The sequence below is a fragment of the Periplaneta americana genome, chromosome 11, assembly GCF_040183065.1.
Source record: "Periplaneta americana isolate PAMFEO1 chromosome 11, P.americana_PAMFEO1_priV1, whole genome shotgun sequence".
Lineage (NCBI taxonomy): Eukaryota > Metazoa > Arthropoda > Insecta > Blattodea > Blattidae > Periplaneta > Periplaneta americana.
The window spans coordinates 53,329,511-53,346,896 of record NC_091127.1 but is presented as its reverse complement, the minus strand read 5'-3'; the positions used below and the strand labels follow the sequence as shown (position 1 = coordinate 53,346,896).

The 17,386-nt window shown below is 32.9% G+C and overlaps 1 protein-coding gene across 12 annotated transcripts in view; it reads right to left on the bottom strand.

Moving 5' to 3' along the window:
- The window catches only part of MRP (Multidrug-Resistance like Protein 1), a 246,098-nt gene that overhangs the window by 28,648 nt on the left and 200,064 nt on the right, over positions 1–17,386 (bottom strand). For 2 of the 12 annotated variants that reach the window (XM_069839447.1, XM_069839441.1), the window contains exon 22: positions 8,071–8,291. The exons of the other annotated variants lie outside the window; for them this stretch is intronic. In XM_069839447.1, coding sequence (XP_069695548.1) covers positions 8,071–8,291 — 221 coding nt within the window. The remainder of the gene's footprint in view (positions 1–8,070; positions 8,292–17,386) is intronic. 12 annotated transcript variants of the gene reach the window in all.

The following is a 17,386-nucleotide window of genomic DNA, read 5'->3' as shown; positions in this document are numbered from 1 at the left end:
GTCTTAGTTACCAGTCTATCGTGCTCTGGAGTGAACAAGGCTCTGAAATCAGCTACAAGGGTCAGTCCGGTTTTTTTTGCCACTACTGTACATATAGTTGACTCTTTGGAAAGAGTTAAAATTCTGTAACTTTAAGGCCATATTCATGAAGCAGACTTTATTGAAAATCAGTGAGACATCCTGGAGAATTTTACAGAGTTCATATAGGTATATGGTATACAAGAGTTAACAGATATCGTGTGTTAGGCTCAAAGTTGATCGTTCAGAAAGATGTGGAAGACATTGGTTCACTGTGGTCATGAAGTCACGCAAGAACAGTTTTGATATCCCAACATGTGCCCCATCACTTCTGATAGGAGCACAATGTGAACCCACATCCTTCCTATTTCGAATCGTATACAGAGTTCGCAGTTTCCACTTCGTCCGACTTGGTGACGCATTTTTCGTTACATCAAATTCCAAAATGTCACCTCTAAGGAATAATCAGACAGACTTAATTCTAGAAAAAAAGTTTCTCTGTTGAACAACATTTATCTGACCCATCTACAATATGTACTACTCGAGTTATGAGAATGCAGAGTAGTGCGAGCAAGTTTTGGTATCCCAACATGCGTACCTAGGAGTACAATGCTCAATCAAAACTTTCCAGTCACGTACACACATCCTTCATCTTTCGAACCGTATATGGTGTTCACAGTTTCCACTTTGTCGAACTAGGTACAATGATGTTTCTGCATTACAAATTTTCGTCACATCCAACTCTGAAATGTCATGTCTGAGGAAGAATCTGATAGATGTAATTCTATGCCAAAACATAATGTTGACATGAAAGCCAGGAACTATTCCATTATATGAAATCATTCATTATACTTTATACAGAAATAAACACAACAGAATCCAACCTCAGAACATGATTCATCATAATCGCCAAATAAAGTAGAAAGAGATAGCTTACATGTCAATATAATAATAATAATAATAATAATAATAATAATAATAATAATAATAATAATGGTTTATTTAACATGGCAGGCTTAAGGCGATATGGCCTTCTCTAACACTCAACCAGGAGTAACACTGCGATACAAAAAAAAAACACACTAAAATTTACAAAGTACAGAACACACACAAAACTAAAGTAGATAATCATAATAATCAATAATCAATCAATAATAATCAATATTTGCATCGTTAGAAAAAAAAAACAAAATCGGAAGCTTGATAGCTCCAAGCTTTAAAATATATGTTCACTTCAAAGTGAATAATTCAGTTAATGACAAGAAAGGACTGATACGGTATTGGAAGAATGAGAAGTGAATTGAGGCACAGGCAAATAATATTAATAAAATCTGCTCTTAAACGTATAGGGAACACAGCAAGACTACAAAACCTGCTTACAATATTAGAATTTAGAGTTCAAAACTTACTGCTTTAACAACATACAAGAAAGGACTGATAGAGTACGTAATGGAAGAATAATATGAGTCTATTCAACATTCTGCCATGCAGGGATGCACTGCACAAAACACACTGTAATATTTTGCATCTGGACTACATTCTATGATATACCGATCCAGTTTCAATCTTTTTTTTTTTTTCTCATCAAGTCAACACGAGAATCCTTCTTAAGATTATAACTACACAATATCTGAAAATATAACAGAGATCAATGAAATATAAAATGGAGTTCTGCCATAACTGGTAACATAAAATTAGGATGTTGGCATGGGAATGAGGGGGATTCACATGCCAACCTCCAACTTAGTGAGAATCCCCTCATTCTCACTAAGCTTTCAACTTAAGTTACCAATATGGGATGGAATACCAAAACAAAATGTGAACTGCAGTTCATCCATATCACTATACTGCATTATATAAATCCATAGGGCCGTATTCATAGACATTTTTAGCGCGGGCTTCCGGTGGATGATCAGTGTTTTTCGTATTCATAAACCAGTGTTAGCGATAGGATATGATTTGAATTCTGAACTAGTAACCAGTGGATAGCCAGGGCTAGCTTAGTATGCTCGTAGCGCGTGCTGCAAAATGTCTATGAATAGCGCCCATAGATATTAAATTTTCATACACCGATACTTAATATTTCTTTATTTCTACCTATTAAAATGTGTATAAAATTAAGAATACAATATAATTATTGAAAACGTATTAACTGTTTTCACCTTGTAAACATCGTACATGTTTATAACAATTAGAATAATATTCGAAAATATACAAAAATTGTAGCTACACTGTTGTTTCTCGTAAGAACAATCTATTAGCACTAAATTCTTCTTATAATGTCTCACAGATAAAAGATTATCAACATAAGAATGCAATAATTGAAACGAGTTATATCTAGCAAGTGGAGATTGTGACTTGGAAAAGCAATATTATAGAGAAACTCACAGATTAAATTCCGACATATCTAAGCTATACAGAGTGTTCATTTCAAAACTCCTCAGTCTAAATAACTATAGTCTATAATTTAAATAGGATTTAATTAAACGAAGAAAACATCAATTAAGATATTGAGAGGGAAGTTTAAAATCAGTCTTAATTAATTATTAAGTTTCAGTCCCTCACTCTGAAATTTCAAATGGCATCCCTATCTTGTGATACTTTAATTTGAAAGAGTATTCAATTGTTTTTACATCTCAGTCATTTGTCTTCACATCTTTTATTTTCTACCGTCACCTGGCAACCTGTATTGTTGTTGTTGTTGAATGTAGGATGAAAACACAGTTTATTTCATGTAATTTCTGTTCTCTCTTGAAGGGTATACGCCATTTTCAAACACAACTATTACATGAAATGCTCAATAGTCTTTGTAGCTTTATTCTCTTCAGTTCTAATCAACAATAACAATAACCCAGGTTATCAGGCGACGATATAAAACAAAAAATGCGAAAACAAATGAATGAGATGTATAAACAATTGAATACTCTTTCAGATTTAACTATCACAAAATAGGGATGCCATATGAAATTTCAAAATGGAGGTGAAAATTCAATTAAGACTGGTTTTAAACTTCCCCCTCAATATCTAAATTGTTTTTTGCTTAATTAAATTATATTTAAGTTATACAGTTATTTGGACTGGGAAGTTTTGAAATGAACATTCTGTACGTGTAGACCAAGTATTATTTTTACATTGATTTCCCTTAAATTTATTAATTTTGAATAGTGATTATACTTAAGTAGTTTAACATTAAAATATTGATTTGTGGTGTAAGTGATATAATTTATTTATCTTGGGTTATGATGTATTTATCAATTTGTTTTATTAGATTTATTTTTTTATTCACTTCCTTCCCAAAATCATATTTTTTTTAAAACAAAACTTCCATTATACACATCAGTTGCAGCTTGTATTCTCTAAGTAGGTATAGGGGAGTGGTGAATGTTAGGTTAGTATGTATGATGTAATAGTAGTAGTAGTAGATAAGAAGATTCGAAATTAGAATCTCATCGGTATTTATTTAGCCACTTGACTAGCTCACTAATGGAGCACAAATGATGTTTAGTTAAGAAACCTAATGACAGTATTATTATAGCTTTTTGAAAAAAATAACAGACCATCTAAGCCTCCAATTTAGGTATGTTGGAATCCACTCTTCAGACTTTACGACTTAATATGAATTTCATTAATATATTGCATTTCCAGATTCTGATTTTCCTTTGTTAGTCCAAAATTGTTTTTCACAATATACCCTATTTTAATTAGTAAATAATGACGAAAATTAAATAAATCCTGGACGAAGATACCACAATACTGTCAATCTACTTCATCACACAATTTATATTCACTTTTTTTATTTAATAAAACTCACCTCTTCAAGATATGGACAGAATACAGTGTTCAAAGAATTTGTTGCATATTATTTTATAGCGAACTTATGAAATATGCGATATATCTATTTTTTGCTAAAAAATTGTTGCATATTAGATTGCAAACTTATGAAGAAATATGCAATAATTTTTAGCACAAGAATAAAATTGCATATTTCTTCATAAGTTTGCAATAAAATAATTTGTAACAATTTCTTTCAGCACTGTATTTCGTAGCAATACTCAGAAGGAACAGAAAGATTGCACTTATTATGACAGGATCAATGAAAACAAAAGCAGCATTCATACATGCAAACAACATGCACCATTAACAAAGAGACTTTCAGAAGGAAAACAGGAACAATGTGTTGATTAAATTGGAAAAGGAAATTACAACACACCTCAAGTATAACAGCAGAAATGAATTACGTGTTATTAATAGAAACTGTTTAGATTTTTAATATATATATTTTTTTCGATACCATAAGTATTTGTAACCATAAATTTGGAAGATGTACTTCGCTGAATTGTACTTGTCTTCTTCGATAAATATTCAAAGTATAATATCTAATTCGAAAATACAGTGTCTGCTCATCTATATAAAAAAATATTTACAGCTTATGGGTTTATTATTTTCATACTTGATCATCTGCGCTCATTATAGCAGCTTATATATTTATTAAACCTTAACTGCATCACTACAATGGTTACAAGTTGTTAAATTCGTTTCATATGAGAATTTTTCCTAAAACTGAGTATGAAAAATACAGAACATACTATAACTGTAATATTCTGTCACATATTTTCTTCTAATATAATATAAGAGTAAATAATAACAGATTGTGTTAAAAAACATAGTGAGGGAATAATACAATAAATTTATAGCTTCAATAACTGTAGTTTTAATTATATTTGTAATTCAACTGGAGAAATCTAAACAAGTTCTAGTAACTTAAAAGCGTGGATAAATAAAAGAAAAAGAAAAAAATTAAAAGGAAAAGATGTAACACAAGAACTGTACATTCACACTTACTGCTGAAGAATATTTTAAGTTACTTTATGAGACGTGCATTATCCTACAATTTGTATCTTTAATTCAACTTACACTTCTCTGTGAAGTAATATCAATTGGCATCTTCTTTTTATTATTACTACTACTTTATAGAAGAAAGCGTAGGTGAAAAAAGTAGTGTTACATTTCGAAAATTCAGTACTGTTATAATACATAAGCAAGTGAAGATTGAAAAGCATTACCATGATACAAGATCAAAAATATAGTCTAAAGTGCTAAATCAAGTTTAAATTTTATCACAAATTTCCTATTACATAAAATGTTAGTGACATAATTAAAGCAATTTTTAACTAGTCCTAGGCAATTAAAACAGCTGCCTGAAAGGAAGTACAAGGAAGTAATTATTTAAAAAAAACTAAAAGGACAGCAATGACAGAATAAATGTTAAGGTATACATCGACTCAGAAATGTCAGATGTCTTCAAAGTTTGGTAAATAATGTTTCTGCCTCGTCTGGAAGCTCATTTCTTCTAGTTTTCAAAAATATATAACTTGTAACCATAATCTCAATAATTTCATAATTATCTGGGAATTCACAATATAAGCGCACTATACTTTCTATACTTTACGCCATTTTCAGTGTCTGTTTTCTTCTATTTCACATTTTCCAACATTTATTAGCTTTCTGATGGACAAAAGAGTAGACTTCCAATTGGGCAAAAGACTTCGCTGAGGTACCCAATGAAAACTTAAACATGTGGCTATGTTGTAAACTAAAATTATTATTTTCAATCGATTATAATTATTTTATTCCAAAAATATACTATATATATGGTTCAAGATAAATAAATAATTTTAATATTCAACATTCTCCATATGCAGGGGATCATTTTGGCGGAAAGTTTTGTCCTACGTCAATTTATAATGGAGTTAGGTTGGTCCAAAATTGTATTAATATTAAAAAAAAAAAAAATTCTTTGGGCCTTCAAATTCGATTTTTAAGTTTGAATTATATAAATTGTTTGTTTACTCCAAAGAATCATGTCACCAAAGTATGAAAGACATTAAAGACAAAATGTGGATTTTTTTATTAAGAGTCGATGTATACTTTAAGTGTATTGTTTAAAATTCTACAAAATTTGTCTGAAGTCTTTCCTTAGTTATGAAATATAATGTTCAGTCCACTGATAAGATAATTTTGAGGTATATCACACGACTTCAAAATGAAAACGATCAGCTTAAGAAAAGAGAGTAAAGGGGAGTAGAGGGAAGGGCATTCTCTGATAATAACAATATGGCTAAGTACATTCCAATTTTGAACGGAGTTCCAGAGTCTGAAACATCTGACTGAAAGTCTGCAATTTCCAAATTATTTTTTTTTATTATCAACATGAACATTTGTTTTCTGTAAGTGATTCACGATTGGCTCCATGCCTTCATATGAGATCAGTGTAATGAAATGTGTGAATGTCACTGGAAGAACAAAGTTCGAATTTTAAAAAACTGTTATTTTTATTCTGTTTTCATATTTTTGCAGTATGTAATTTTATTCTTCATTTTTCTATATACTGTACACTTTTAACACTTATACAGTGAAACCTCTCCTTACGGACATCCCCCAATATGCAGACACTCCTCATATATGGAAAGATTTTTATGTCCCAAATGAAGTAATATAGAAATAATGATAAATTAAACTCTCGTTTATGGACACTCTCAGATACGGACATGGACAGCTGTTTCACAGTCCTAAAGTTGCTTTACCTCCTGACTGCGGACAGAACTTGGATTTCAAGACCTAATGTGTTACAAAAATGGAAAATTTAGTTTTGGGAACTGTACAGAAATTCCTTAACATGAATGAAGACAATAAGGGTCTCGTAGGCTACCACTAGCCCAGCCAGCTACCCCTTGTTAGCTGGAAGTGGGTGGATAAACAAAATCGTAAAATTCGACCTGTCTGATGGGTTCAAGGTTTCCACGACCGTGAAATTGTATTCGACACATGATGGGGTTAGTAGTATTATTCTCTTCACTTCAATCAGTTGTGTTGTTTCGAGAGACATGGCACCTGAACGTAAAGGTTATGTTGAAAACTATAAACTACAGTATTGCATAATTGTAGACCTAGAATAAAATTGCATGGCACAGTACTGTATTTTCCTTGTTCAGTTTTATCTACTGTACTTCAGAGTTGCAAAGAATTTACTGTAGTACTGTATACTGTATTTAGAATTAAACTACAGTAATACATTTCATTTAAAGCGTGAAGGGATACATAATGCATATTATAAATTTACTGTTAGATTGGGGAGCCTCCCTCCCAATAAAAACACTTCCCAGATGTGGACAGATTGTTACGTCCCTTCGATGTCTGTAAATGAGAGGTTTCACTGTATATCACAGATTAAAGTAAGATGAATCCTAATATTAACACGGTAAAAGAAGTGGGAAATTCAATCAATGTAATTTGAGTATATCATCGCTGCTCCTCAAAAATCTACCATGTGTTTTTTGAAACAATTTTACAAGGGAAAGAATAAAAAACACCGTCACTTTTATTTCCCTTGATATTCAAAGCTGATTTCGGTATAATTTCTTCATTTATCATGTAATTATTGACATTATACAGAAAGTAGCTTTAAAAATCAAGGGAGTTAAAAGTGACAATGCTTTGTTCTTTATCTGCAAAATATTTTTAAAAACACACAGCAGATTTTGGAGGTACAGCGACAATATTCTCTTTTACTTCAATGCTTGTATTTTTTTTTAGCTTATAATTGGATACATCATACTTTATTTCAATAATTATTCTACTTATTGAATTTCTGTAAGAACCATTTGCAGATACACGTGGCAAAGTCTCACTATTCCCAGCGAATGTTCCTAAAGTGGACCGATTAGTTGGAGAGGCACCTATTCTCTTTAAGACTGTACTTCGTAGTTTGATCAATACTTTACAGGCAAGTAGAAATAAATACAGTTTTGAATAATATTACACATCTGACTACGTGATTTAGAGATCGTTCCCATTAATCTCGCAAAATAGTACTCCAAACTTCATAATACACTAAAGTAGTGTACAAAAATATTTTTGAAAATTACTTTGAACAAGACATACTCTTCGTAAAAGTGAACTTATTATATTAAGCATTTTCTGAAAGCAATGAGAGTACTGACATTTTCGAAATGTGAACAAGGGAAGCAGATAGCCGCAAATAATCAACATTACCTCAAAAAAGCAATAGAGTGAATCAGAAATTTGCTGGGGCATTGCTGTATCCATCACGTCCACATCTTTTGCGAAGCGTCCAAGAATTCGTCCAATGGGTGTTGTGTCAAAGAATATAAGGGGTGCCCGGAGAACACCACGTAACATGACAATGTGCATGACTCGGGCAGCTAGCCAGCAGCCCAACTGCGGACTCAGGTCGCAAAAAAATGATGCAATAGCTGCAAGCAATGTAACACAACACACATAGCTTTCCCACCAACTTGGAACAAAATGAATGTATCTTCTACACTTTTAAGAATTCTCATTCTTTGCTTTCAGACATGTTCATCTTAGGATTATAATTATTATTTACTTCCTTTGATACAACTATACAACACTAAAAACTGGCAATATTTTTAAATATTTTTTCTAAAACCCAAAGCGAGGGTATTTGTAAAACAATATTTTCTGTGGGGAGGGGGGGAGGTGTAACAACAACTAATAATGTCTCAGTTACGTACTGTAACTTATAACCAGAATAAATGTTAATTTTTCTGTAATTTTTAATATTAATTTCAAATTCTTTCTTTTGTTATCTTGGAGTTTAAATTAGAAAATACTTATATGCAATGACAGCAGAAAATCAATTTCAACAAATCTTGTAGTGTAGGCTTTCACGGCCGTGGTCAGATGGTTGCTTTTCTACCAGACGTTTCGTCTGCAACTGCGGCAGACATCTTCAGTGGAGTAGTATCCGAGGTTGCAAAACTCTTCTCGGCGTACCTGAGGCAACTGATCCTATGGCTGGTTGTGCGGGCGTATTTATAGTGCAACTAGCGGGCCGAAGCCTGTTGTCGCTGTGGTCCGCACCGCTTTGTTCGCTGCTCCTGTTCTGGGTTCTGTCCTTTTGTTGTAGTTGTTAACTTTAATCGCAAGGAAGAAGGCATAAAGCTAAACAAATGTTGGTACCCGGTCCTAAACAGAACAGATAAGAAGCCACTACAACAAAAGGACGGAACCCAGAACAGCAGCAGCGAACAAAGCGGTGCGGACCGCAGCAACAACAGGCCTTGGCCCGCTAGTTGCACTATAAATACGCCCACACAACCAGCCACAGGATCAGTTGCCTCAGGTACGCCGAGAAGAGTTTTGCGACCTCAGATACCACTCCACTGAAGATGTCTGCCGCAGTTGCAGACGAAACGTCTGGTAGAAAACTAACCATCAGACCGCGGCCTCTCAGCCCAGAAAATGAATCTAGATCAATTTCAACAAAGTTAAATAACTTAACAATTTTACAAACACTTCATGTAATTTCAACATTTTAATTATATATCGGGCTCTCAAATATTAACAGCTCTGTGTTCGTATTACTAATAAAACAATTTTCCTATGGCTAGATATGTACAAACAGCTACACACTACTGGCAAACTGGCAATGTATTCCTTGTTGCTGGGAATGCTGGCACAAAGAACACATTTCATACATCTACATCAATCACTAAGTTTTCATAAGCTTCTGTATCATTGCTTAAGCATACTTGTAGCCATACAATGATTTTCAAGTGGTAACATTTCAATAATCTACAAACAACATTACATGCATTCCATACAGTTTTAACAATATTTAAACAAATAACTCACTCGAAAGAAAGGAAATGAAGGAATCAAGTTAGCAAAGAAATGAAAAGGAGAATAAGAGTCAATTCATTAGTGTGCATTTATTTGAGTTTACAACAGAAAGACAGAGATGGTGAAGGATATGTTCCCCAACATCTTCATAACAAGGGTTAAAGGAATTAATATTATTATAGAACTTTGTTTACAATATTAAAGAGAGGATAAATTTAGATGAAATGTCCAAGACAATATTATGAAGATTTCAAAGTACAATGAACAGATGATAAACGAATAATAATAATAATAATAATAATAATAATAATAATAATAATAATTTATTTAATCTAGCAGAGCTAAGGCCAGTAGACCTTCTCTTCTGCTCAGCCAGACTCTAATTATAATTGAATACAATTGGCTTATAGTAGTTATTACATAAATATCTAGACCGTAAAATAACATGAAAGTGAATAATAATAATAATAATAATAATAATAATAATAATAATAATTTATTTAACCTAGCAGAGCTAAGGCCAGTAGACCTTCTCTTCTGCCCAGCCAGACTCTAATTATAATTGAATACAATTGGCTTAAAGTAGTTATTAAATAAATATCTAGACCGTAAAATAACATGAAAGTGAATAATAATAATAATAATAATAATAATAATAATAATAATAATAATAAATACAATAATAATAATGACGATAAATATTCTGGATAAGAGGAGAGGGAGAAAATGGTTAGTAAAAGTAACAGAACTAATGAAGTACGGTACAAGAAACTGAAATAAAAATTAAAAGAAACCCTTCAAAATTCGGGAACTGAAACTGCTTCAAGAAACAAACAACATAAAAAGCCAGTGAAAAAAATAATCTCAAGCAAGTTATTACATGTTGCTCACAATTTTCGTATTACAAACTGTGTAGGCAAATTGTATAGTTTCATGTTCACTCAATAAAACACATTTTAGAATAGAGACTGTATATTGCAGTCATATGCACTTGAAAATCACTGCTGTGTTGTAAATCATACCACAGTCAGTTACAGAAGTTCATGTTATGTTAAAAAAGAGTCAACAACGAAAAAAAAAAAAAAAAAGAAATTCACTCACGACTAAAGCTCAGGTCTTTCATATAGGTCTCAAAACTATCGAGTTGTTCATGCTTTTGGACCATATTTCAATGCCTCACAACTACAGACACTCTTCAAAGACTATGAGATAAAAACATAATAATGGAACAAGGATAACAGGAAACAGAAACTAGTGAAACTGAAAGAGGTGGAATAACAATGAGGCAGAAAGAGGCAACAATGCTTAATTTCTATTAGAGGAGAAAGAAGAGAAGGGAGTGCAGCAGAAGAACAACAAAAATGTCACAAAATGTTCGGAATTGAACATGTGTATTTTAATAATTTATTTAACAAGGCTGTGTCAACTACTAGGTTATTAAGAGACGATGGAATTGGTATTTGTTGAGATGAGGTCGAGAATTCGCCATGTGGTTACCTCAACTTACAATTGGGTAAAACCTCTTGGGGGGGGGGGGGACCCAACCTGGTAATCATCAGTTCAAGCGGGAATCGAACCCACACTCGAGTGCAGCTCCAGATCACCAGGCCTGAGCTACAGTGGTGTCTCTTTGTTGTATTGGTATAAATGTAAACTCTCAACTAACTAAGCTATGGCAATGTTCACTTGTGATAACTGTTCATTACCGGATTCGTTGCAAAGAGAAAACTGACAAGTAAGAGACGAAAAAAGCAAAACATTTCCTTCAAAGAGGCAGGTGCAATCACCTAAAGTACTGTTAACATTCTAAAAATTACATTACATCAACTACCAAACAGTTTTCATATAGTATTTATTTTACAACCAACTCAAATCATGCAATTAGTACTAATAACAGAGTATAACAACATCAAGAAATAGTCAGTCCAGTTATAAACTATGTTCTTAATCTCCAATATTTTGCATTTCATTACAGTTTTCAATTTTATAATACAATAAGATCGTTTTTTGAAGTAAGTCCTGAAAATATGAATCAAATGAAAAAGCTGGCATAATTTCACTATTATTATTTATTTACATTTTATAAAGTGCAATATCAATATATATTTACATTGTTGTAATAAGCAAGCGTGTAACAAAGCAAGACAGTGTTAAGAAAAGTGAGTTAAATCCAATTTAAGCAAAATAATTGTACAGAATGGTTGTATATACAAAAGCAAGGACTTAGTTTATGTAGCGAGTGCTAATGTACACACAAATTTACATTCCATGCATATTTTAAAATTCATAATGCAAAATAACTTCAAATAAAATTTCTTCAATTTAAAATTTCCTATTTATTAGTTGCTATTAGTTATTCAGATATTCACCTAGATATCACAAACCCACAAACAGTGAAAAGACAACCTTAATTTAAAAAAGTGTGTAAAGGAAAACGAGAAAGGAAGAGATGAAAATTAGCAGTTAGAAAAGACGAACACAGGACTGGGCTTAAATTGTACAGCACACTTTTGTTCTCAAGGGTAAGGTAGTTAATGAAATGAGTACAAATAACGTATTCTCCTATACATGAATCATCAAAACATGCAATCTTCCTAGACCGTTCAGAGTATCACAATCTATCTGATATGCTTTCACGGTTAGATACAGAATTATGTCCAAGGTATGAGTTAAAAAAATTCATTTTAATGGCGGTGATGGTGGTCATCTTGCTGATGACATGATACCACAGTCTAATATATACAGTCACGAAGCTCAATACGTAGTAATAATGCAGCCATAGATAGTTGCTGACCACTAGGATCGCTACTATCGCCTCATTACAGACAATGCAAAATATACCTGCACAGTCCATTGTTCCTAGTACTCCCATAAACTTAAGCTTGTATATACTAGACTGTGATGATACCCTTGACATGAAAATCTACAATTACTGGCCAATCTTTTTCAAAACTTCACAGTCATCTGTGATGAATACTAAGAGATCTGTAATGGAAGTGAGAAATCAACCAACATGATCTAGAGAGAGAAGTAAAAAATAATTAATATTATTTGATTGCAAACTTTATTTAACATAACCTTTAATGAATAATTGCAAACTGGTTTCCTTTGCTCCAAGAGTTTCCAAACTATGTGGGCAATGTTTGAACTTCCATTTAAAAGTAATGCACTTCCCACTCTTGTGCATGGCCTGGATGTGGATGCCAGTAATGACATCCTTAAGATATTTCATAATTAGTACCTATTATGAAGGTAAGAATTGGTTAAAAGTACACTAGCCATCCATTTTGTGATGCCACATTATGGCTTCCCTCACCAATTTCCATACGTCCTGTTTCTAAGAATTGTTTCTAGGTTGTTAGCTAGTTTATCTCTCCTGAAAACATTTGATATTACCGAATCCAAATAAGTGAGTAATATTTTAAATTGTATTATTTAATAAATCAAAGAGAAGTACCCAATAATTATAAGTATTCTTCATCAGCAGTTGTATTCATCCAATATTACTTATACCCATTTTCAGAAGTTGAATCATTCTTGCATATCGATCAAAGTTACACATAATATTATAATTTCATACTCATTTCATACACATAAAATAGCAAGAAAAGGATATGGTATATCTGCACTTGCTTTTAATATGTAATATACCTACATAAACAGAATTTTAAGGGAACTGAAGTAGCATATGAACTCTGAAATACAACTCACAAATAATACATTACTACAAACCTTACTATATGCTGATCATCAGGCTGTGATTAATTATCAGCATAAATATGAGTTAAAAATGTATGAATGTTGTATCTCCTCACGACACCAATGTATGCAGAACATTTTTGGACGGGACTATTAAAAGAATGTGGTAATTTATTGCCATCATTTTCTTCCATACACGCCTACACACCATTTGTAATTGAAGAGCTTTCTCCCAAAACGAGTTAAGTCCATTTTCAGGAATTTGACAGGAAGGACAGAAAACTGTCGATGCTGTTTCGATTTATGCTGCATATTTCCTGATGGTTTGTTATTGTTGTCCACAAATATATGTTTTCAGTTTAGGTAAAATAATAAATCCTCAGTTTAAATCTACGTTTTAAATAGAACCATTTCTAAAGAAATAAATTAATATAAATTCTGTGTGGTTTTTTATTGACCAAAACACCAGGAACAGTACAAAACATATTTGTGTTTGTAAATTTAAACTTTACATTTATACAAAATTTTCATCACACACCTCGATATACATGCAACCCTCTGTCCTAGGGTCAATGGCGAAAATCTGACAACAACAGGGCAAAACTTCTAGCAGTATGCAGAATCATGTAATCATGATACTTTGACTCACCCCATACTCACTTGCTATTTCCTGCATATCTTCTGGCTGATAATCTGAATTGTCAGTGTCTATTTTACTTATAACCTCCGATTTCTTATTATGAAAACCTCTGTTGTTCTCCATGCCTTGGCTGGCAGTGGCCATCTTGATATTCAGCTATTTTCTGAACAAATATGTATGCACAAAGGACTTCTGTTTCATGAACAAATGTTGTTGTTGTTTATGGAACTTGGATTTCCTCCATTCTCCTACGGGCGTCCCAGTAGTAACTTGTAAGCTGAGATGCTATATCAGCATTAATCTTCGTAATCGCTGGACACTGTAGTAAGTGGACTTTATTCATGATGGAATTCACGTCCAAGCAGAGAGTACAGTTCGAAAAACTTCTATTTCCTGCATAAATGTTGGGAGGACTTAAAGTGTTTTGATGGTAATCGGGCTATGGACTTAACTTGTTTTGCGTGAAATCGTTATATTTATGCCTCGATATTTACTTCATGAAAGTGAGTTTCGAGGGAAAACATACAGCAGATCTCTGACGATTGAAAAGAATACTAGGAATGCTGCAAAACGTGTTTTTTCATTCTTTTGGACTTACCTTGTTTTGGGAGAAAGCTCTTCAATTACAATTCATTCCTACTGTATATAAATTGTTTTCCTGCAGTCATTAAAGATGTTGGAACTGGATCGCAGTTTCAGTCCCGTTGATCTTCCATCATTATTTTAATATTAATTAAAAAAATTACGATTAGTAACAAAAATTTATATACATTTCACACACTATAACGCAATGTAACTCAGCTCAGAGTTGCAATTAAATATGCAATTAGTAGATGAATATTAAGCAGCATAAACTGAAAACTTTAGAAACCAAAACTACAGCATTTGAATGGTAAGGTATGAAACACTTTCCGAACTGAAAGTTACTTTGACCAATCATTTCTTTTTTAAAGATAGTGAATAGCGAGTACTCATAGTATCAGATGAAATAAGATCTCGTGCATAATTTCCTCCATTCTGCAGACTAAGCGACATAACTTGGATGGACAACAGTTTCACTGTATCAGAGAACTCAAACATGTTTCAGTTCATGGTGCCTTTAGTGGCTCAGGAGTTTTTTCATGGCAAAGTATGCTAAAAAATTAACTTAAAAGTTTAATTTGTTAAGTAGTTACGTTAAAAGTAGCAATTAGAAATAATAATAACTAATGTTGCAGTAACAAAATTTTCCTTATGAGGGAAAATCGATGTATTAATAAATACAGTGTGCAGCATATACACTTACCAGCATTATGACTAGTCGTAGAGCTTGTGTGTAGTGGGGAGATCTGGCCACTCTCCCACAAGGAAGGAAAACCAATCGGCAGTGAATGACTGTAATTTAGACCTAAAGTCCCATACAAACAATACACCCGTAAGAGGTAACATAATAAGAAAACGTTATGTTGATCTTACCTTTTTTCAAAGCATATGTTGAAAATGTCCACTTTTCTGGATGCAAGAATCATATCAGTGCAGCAAATTCTGAAACACCTTCTGCAATTCTCTATTTGTAATAATTGCACTCGGTATTTGTCTGATTCCATTCTTCGGCTCTTCAAGACTGTGTGGATTGTTCACACACACTTTATTTTAAATTTCCTCACAGATAAAAATCAACAAACATTTAAACAGTGAAATTACAGACACAGAGTTGCAGAAGGCGTTTCACAATTTTCTGCACCTGTATGATTCTTGCTTCCAGAAAGGTGGACATCATTTTCAACATGAGCTTCGATAAAAGGTAAGATAAACATAACATTCTTATTACCTCTTACTGGCACATTATTCGTACAGGACTATAGGCCTAAATCACTATCACTCCCCATTGATTAGTTTTCCTAATACGCAAGAAAATGGTCATATCTCCCCACTAAACACATGTGCTAGAATCAGCCATAATGCTACTAAGCTGTATATACCTCACACTGTATTTAACAAGAAATAGAAAGAAATTCCTAAAGGTCTGTTCCTATGGCACAGCCAGTGCACTATATCACAGTAAGATTATCATAGAAATTAATTCTTATGTTTTTCAAACAATGCCTATAAACCACAGTGCTGTTCAAAAAAATAAATATTTTTGATGACTCAATCAATAAACGAGACTTAAAACTATGATATACACAGTCGTATAAATTCAATAATAATTGTGTTCTGCTCTTGAAATACTTTGTTATCTTCATACAATCAACAAATGTGAAAGATGATTTCTAATGACCTCAAGAGAGATGTGCCATGATTTATTAATGAACGATATTATAAAGTTAGATCAGAAGATGATAACATGACGAAGACTTGTAATCAAGCAAATATAATATGAGACTCCCACAAATAATCTTTATAACTTATATTTAATGAAACTCAGATATTTAAAATTCATACTGATAGAAAGAGAAACTCAGAAAGTTTTGTTTTAGTACATCACATGTGGTAAGACTGCTGTGTAATAACAATTGCTTATTGTTGAGACTAGATGGCTGCTATGGAGGACAGAAAAGTTTTTTGTAGCCTTGATTTTCATGTTAATCAGTTGGTTATTAATGCAAAACAACATTTCCGAAAAAAGTTTGGTACAGAACCACCCAATGACCCTACAATTCGTTAGTAGTATTTCGATTTTAAGACAAGGGGGTGCATTTGTAATAGGAAATCAACTGGAGGATACCCGCCAGTATGTGTGGAAACAGTTGAGTGACACCATGGAAATTTCTCACGTAGTCTGCAAAAATCTACCATCAGAGCCAACAGGAAGCTACAAATACAGAAGTCGGCTAAGTGGAAGATTCCATGCTGAACAACCAACTACCAAACAGGTAGATTGGACGTGCTGGTTGCAACAACCGTGAACTTTTTATTGAACTCCACATTCTCCAGACTTGACACCACCTGATTTTTTTTCATGTGGGGATATGTTAAAGACAGCCTCTACTTGCCACCCTTACCACAGGCCATGCTTGATCTACGAGCATGCATTGCAGAAGCCATAACAGCAAATGATCATGATATGCTTGAGAGTAGCTGGGAGAAACTCAACATACCGGGTGGGGGGGGGGGGCTCACATTGAATATCTTTGAGATAAGGTACTTTTTTTTAGTTTCTCTTTCTATTGGTATCAGTTTTATATAGCTAAGTTTTATTAAACACAAGCTACACGTGTTTGAAACCAGAAAGCTCATTTTTTGTGGGAGTTCTGTAGCTCTTCATAAATATAATTATATGCACACACGTATGATTTTATTTTGTACCCGAGTTACAGGCAATTTGTATTAAACTCATTCTGTTCACAAATTTAACTATACTCTGCGCACTTTATTTGTACA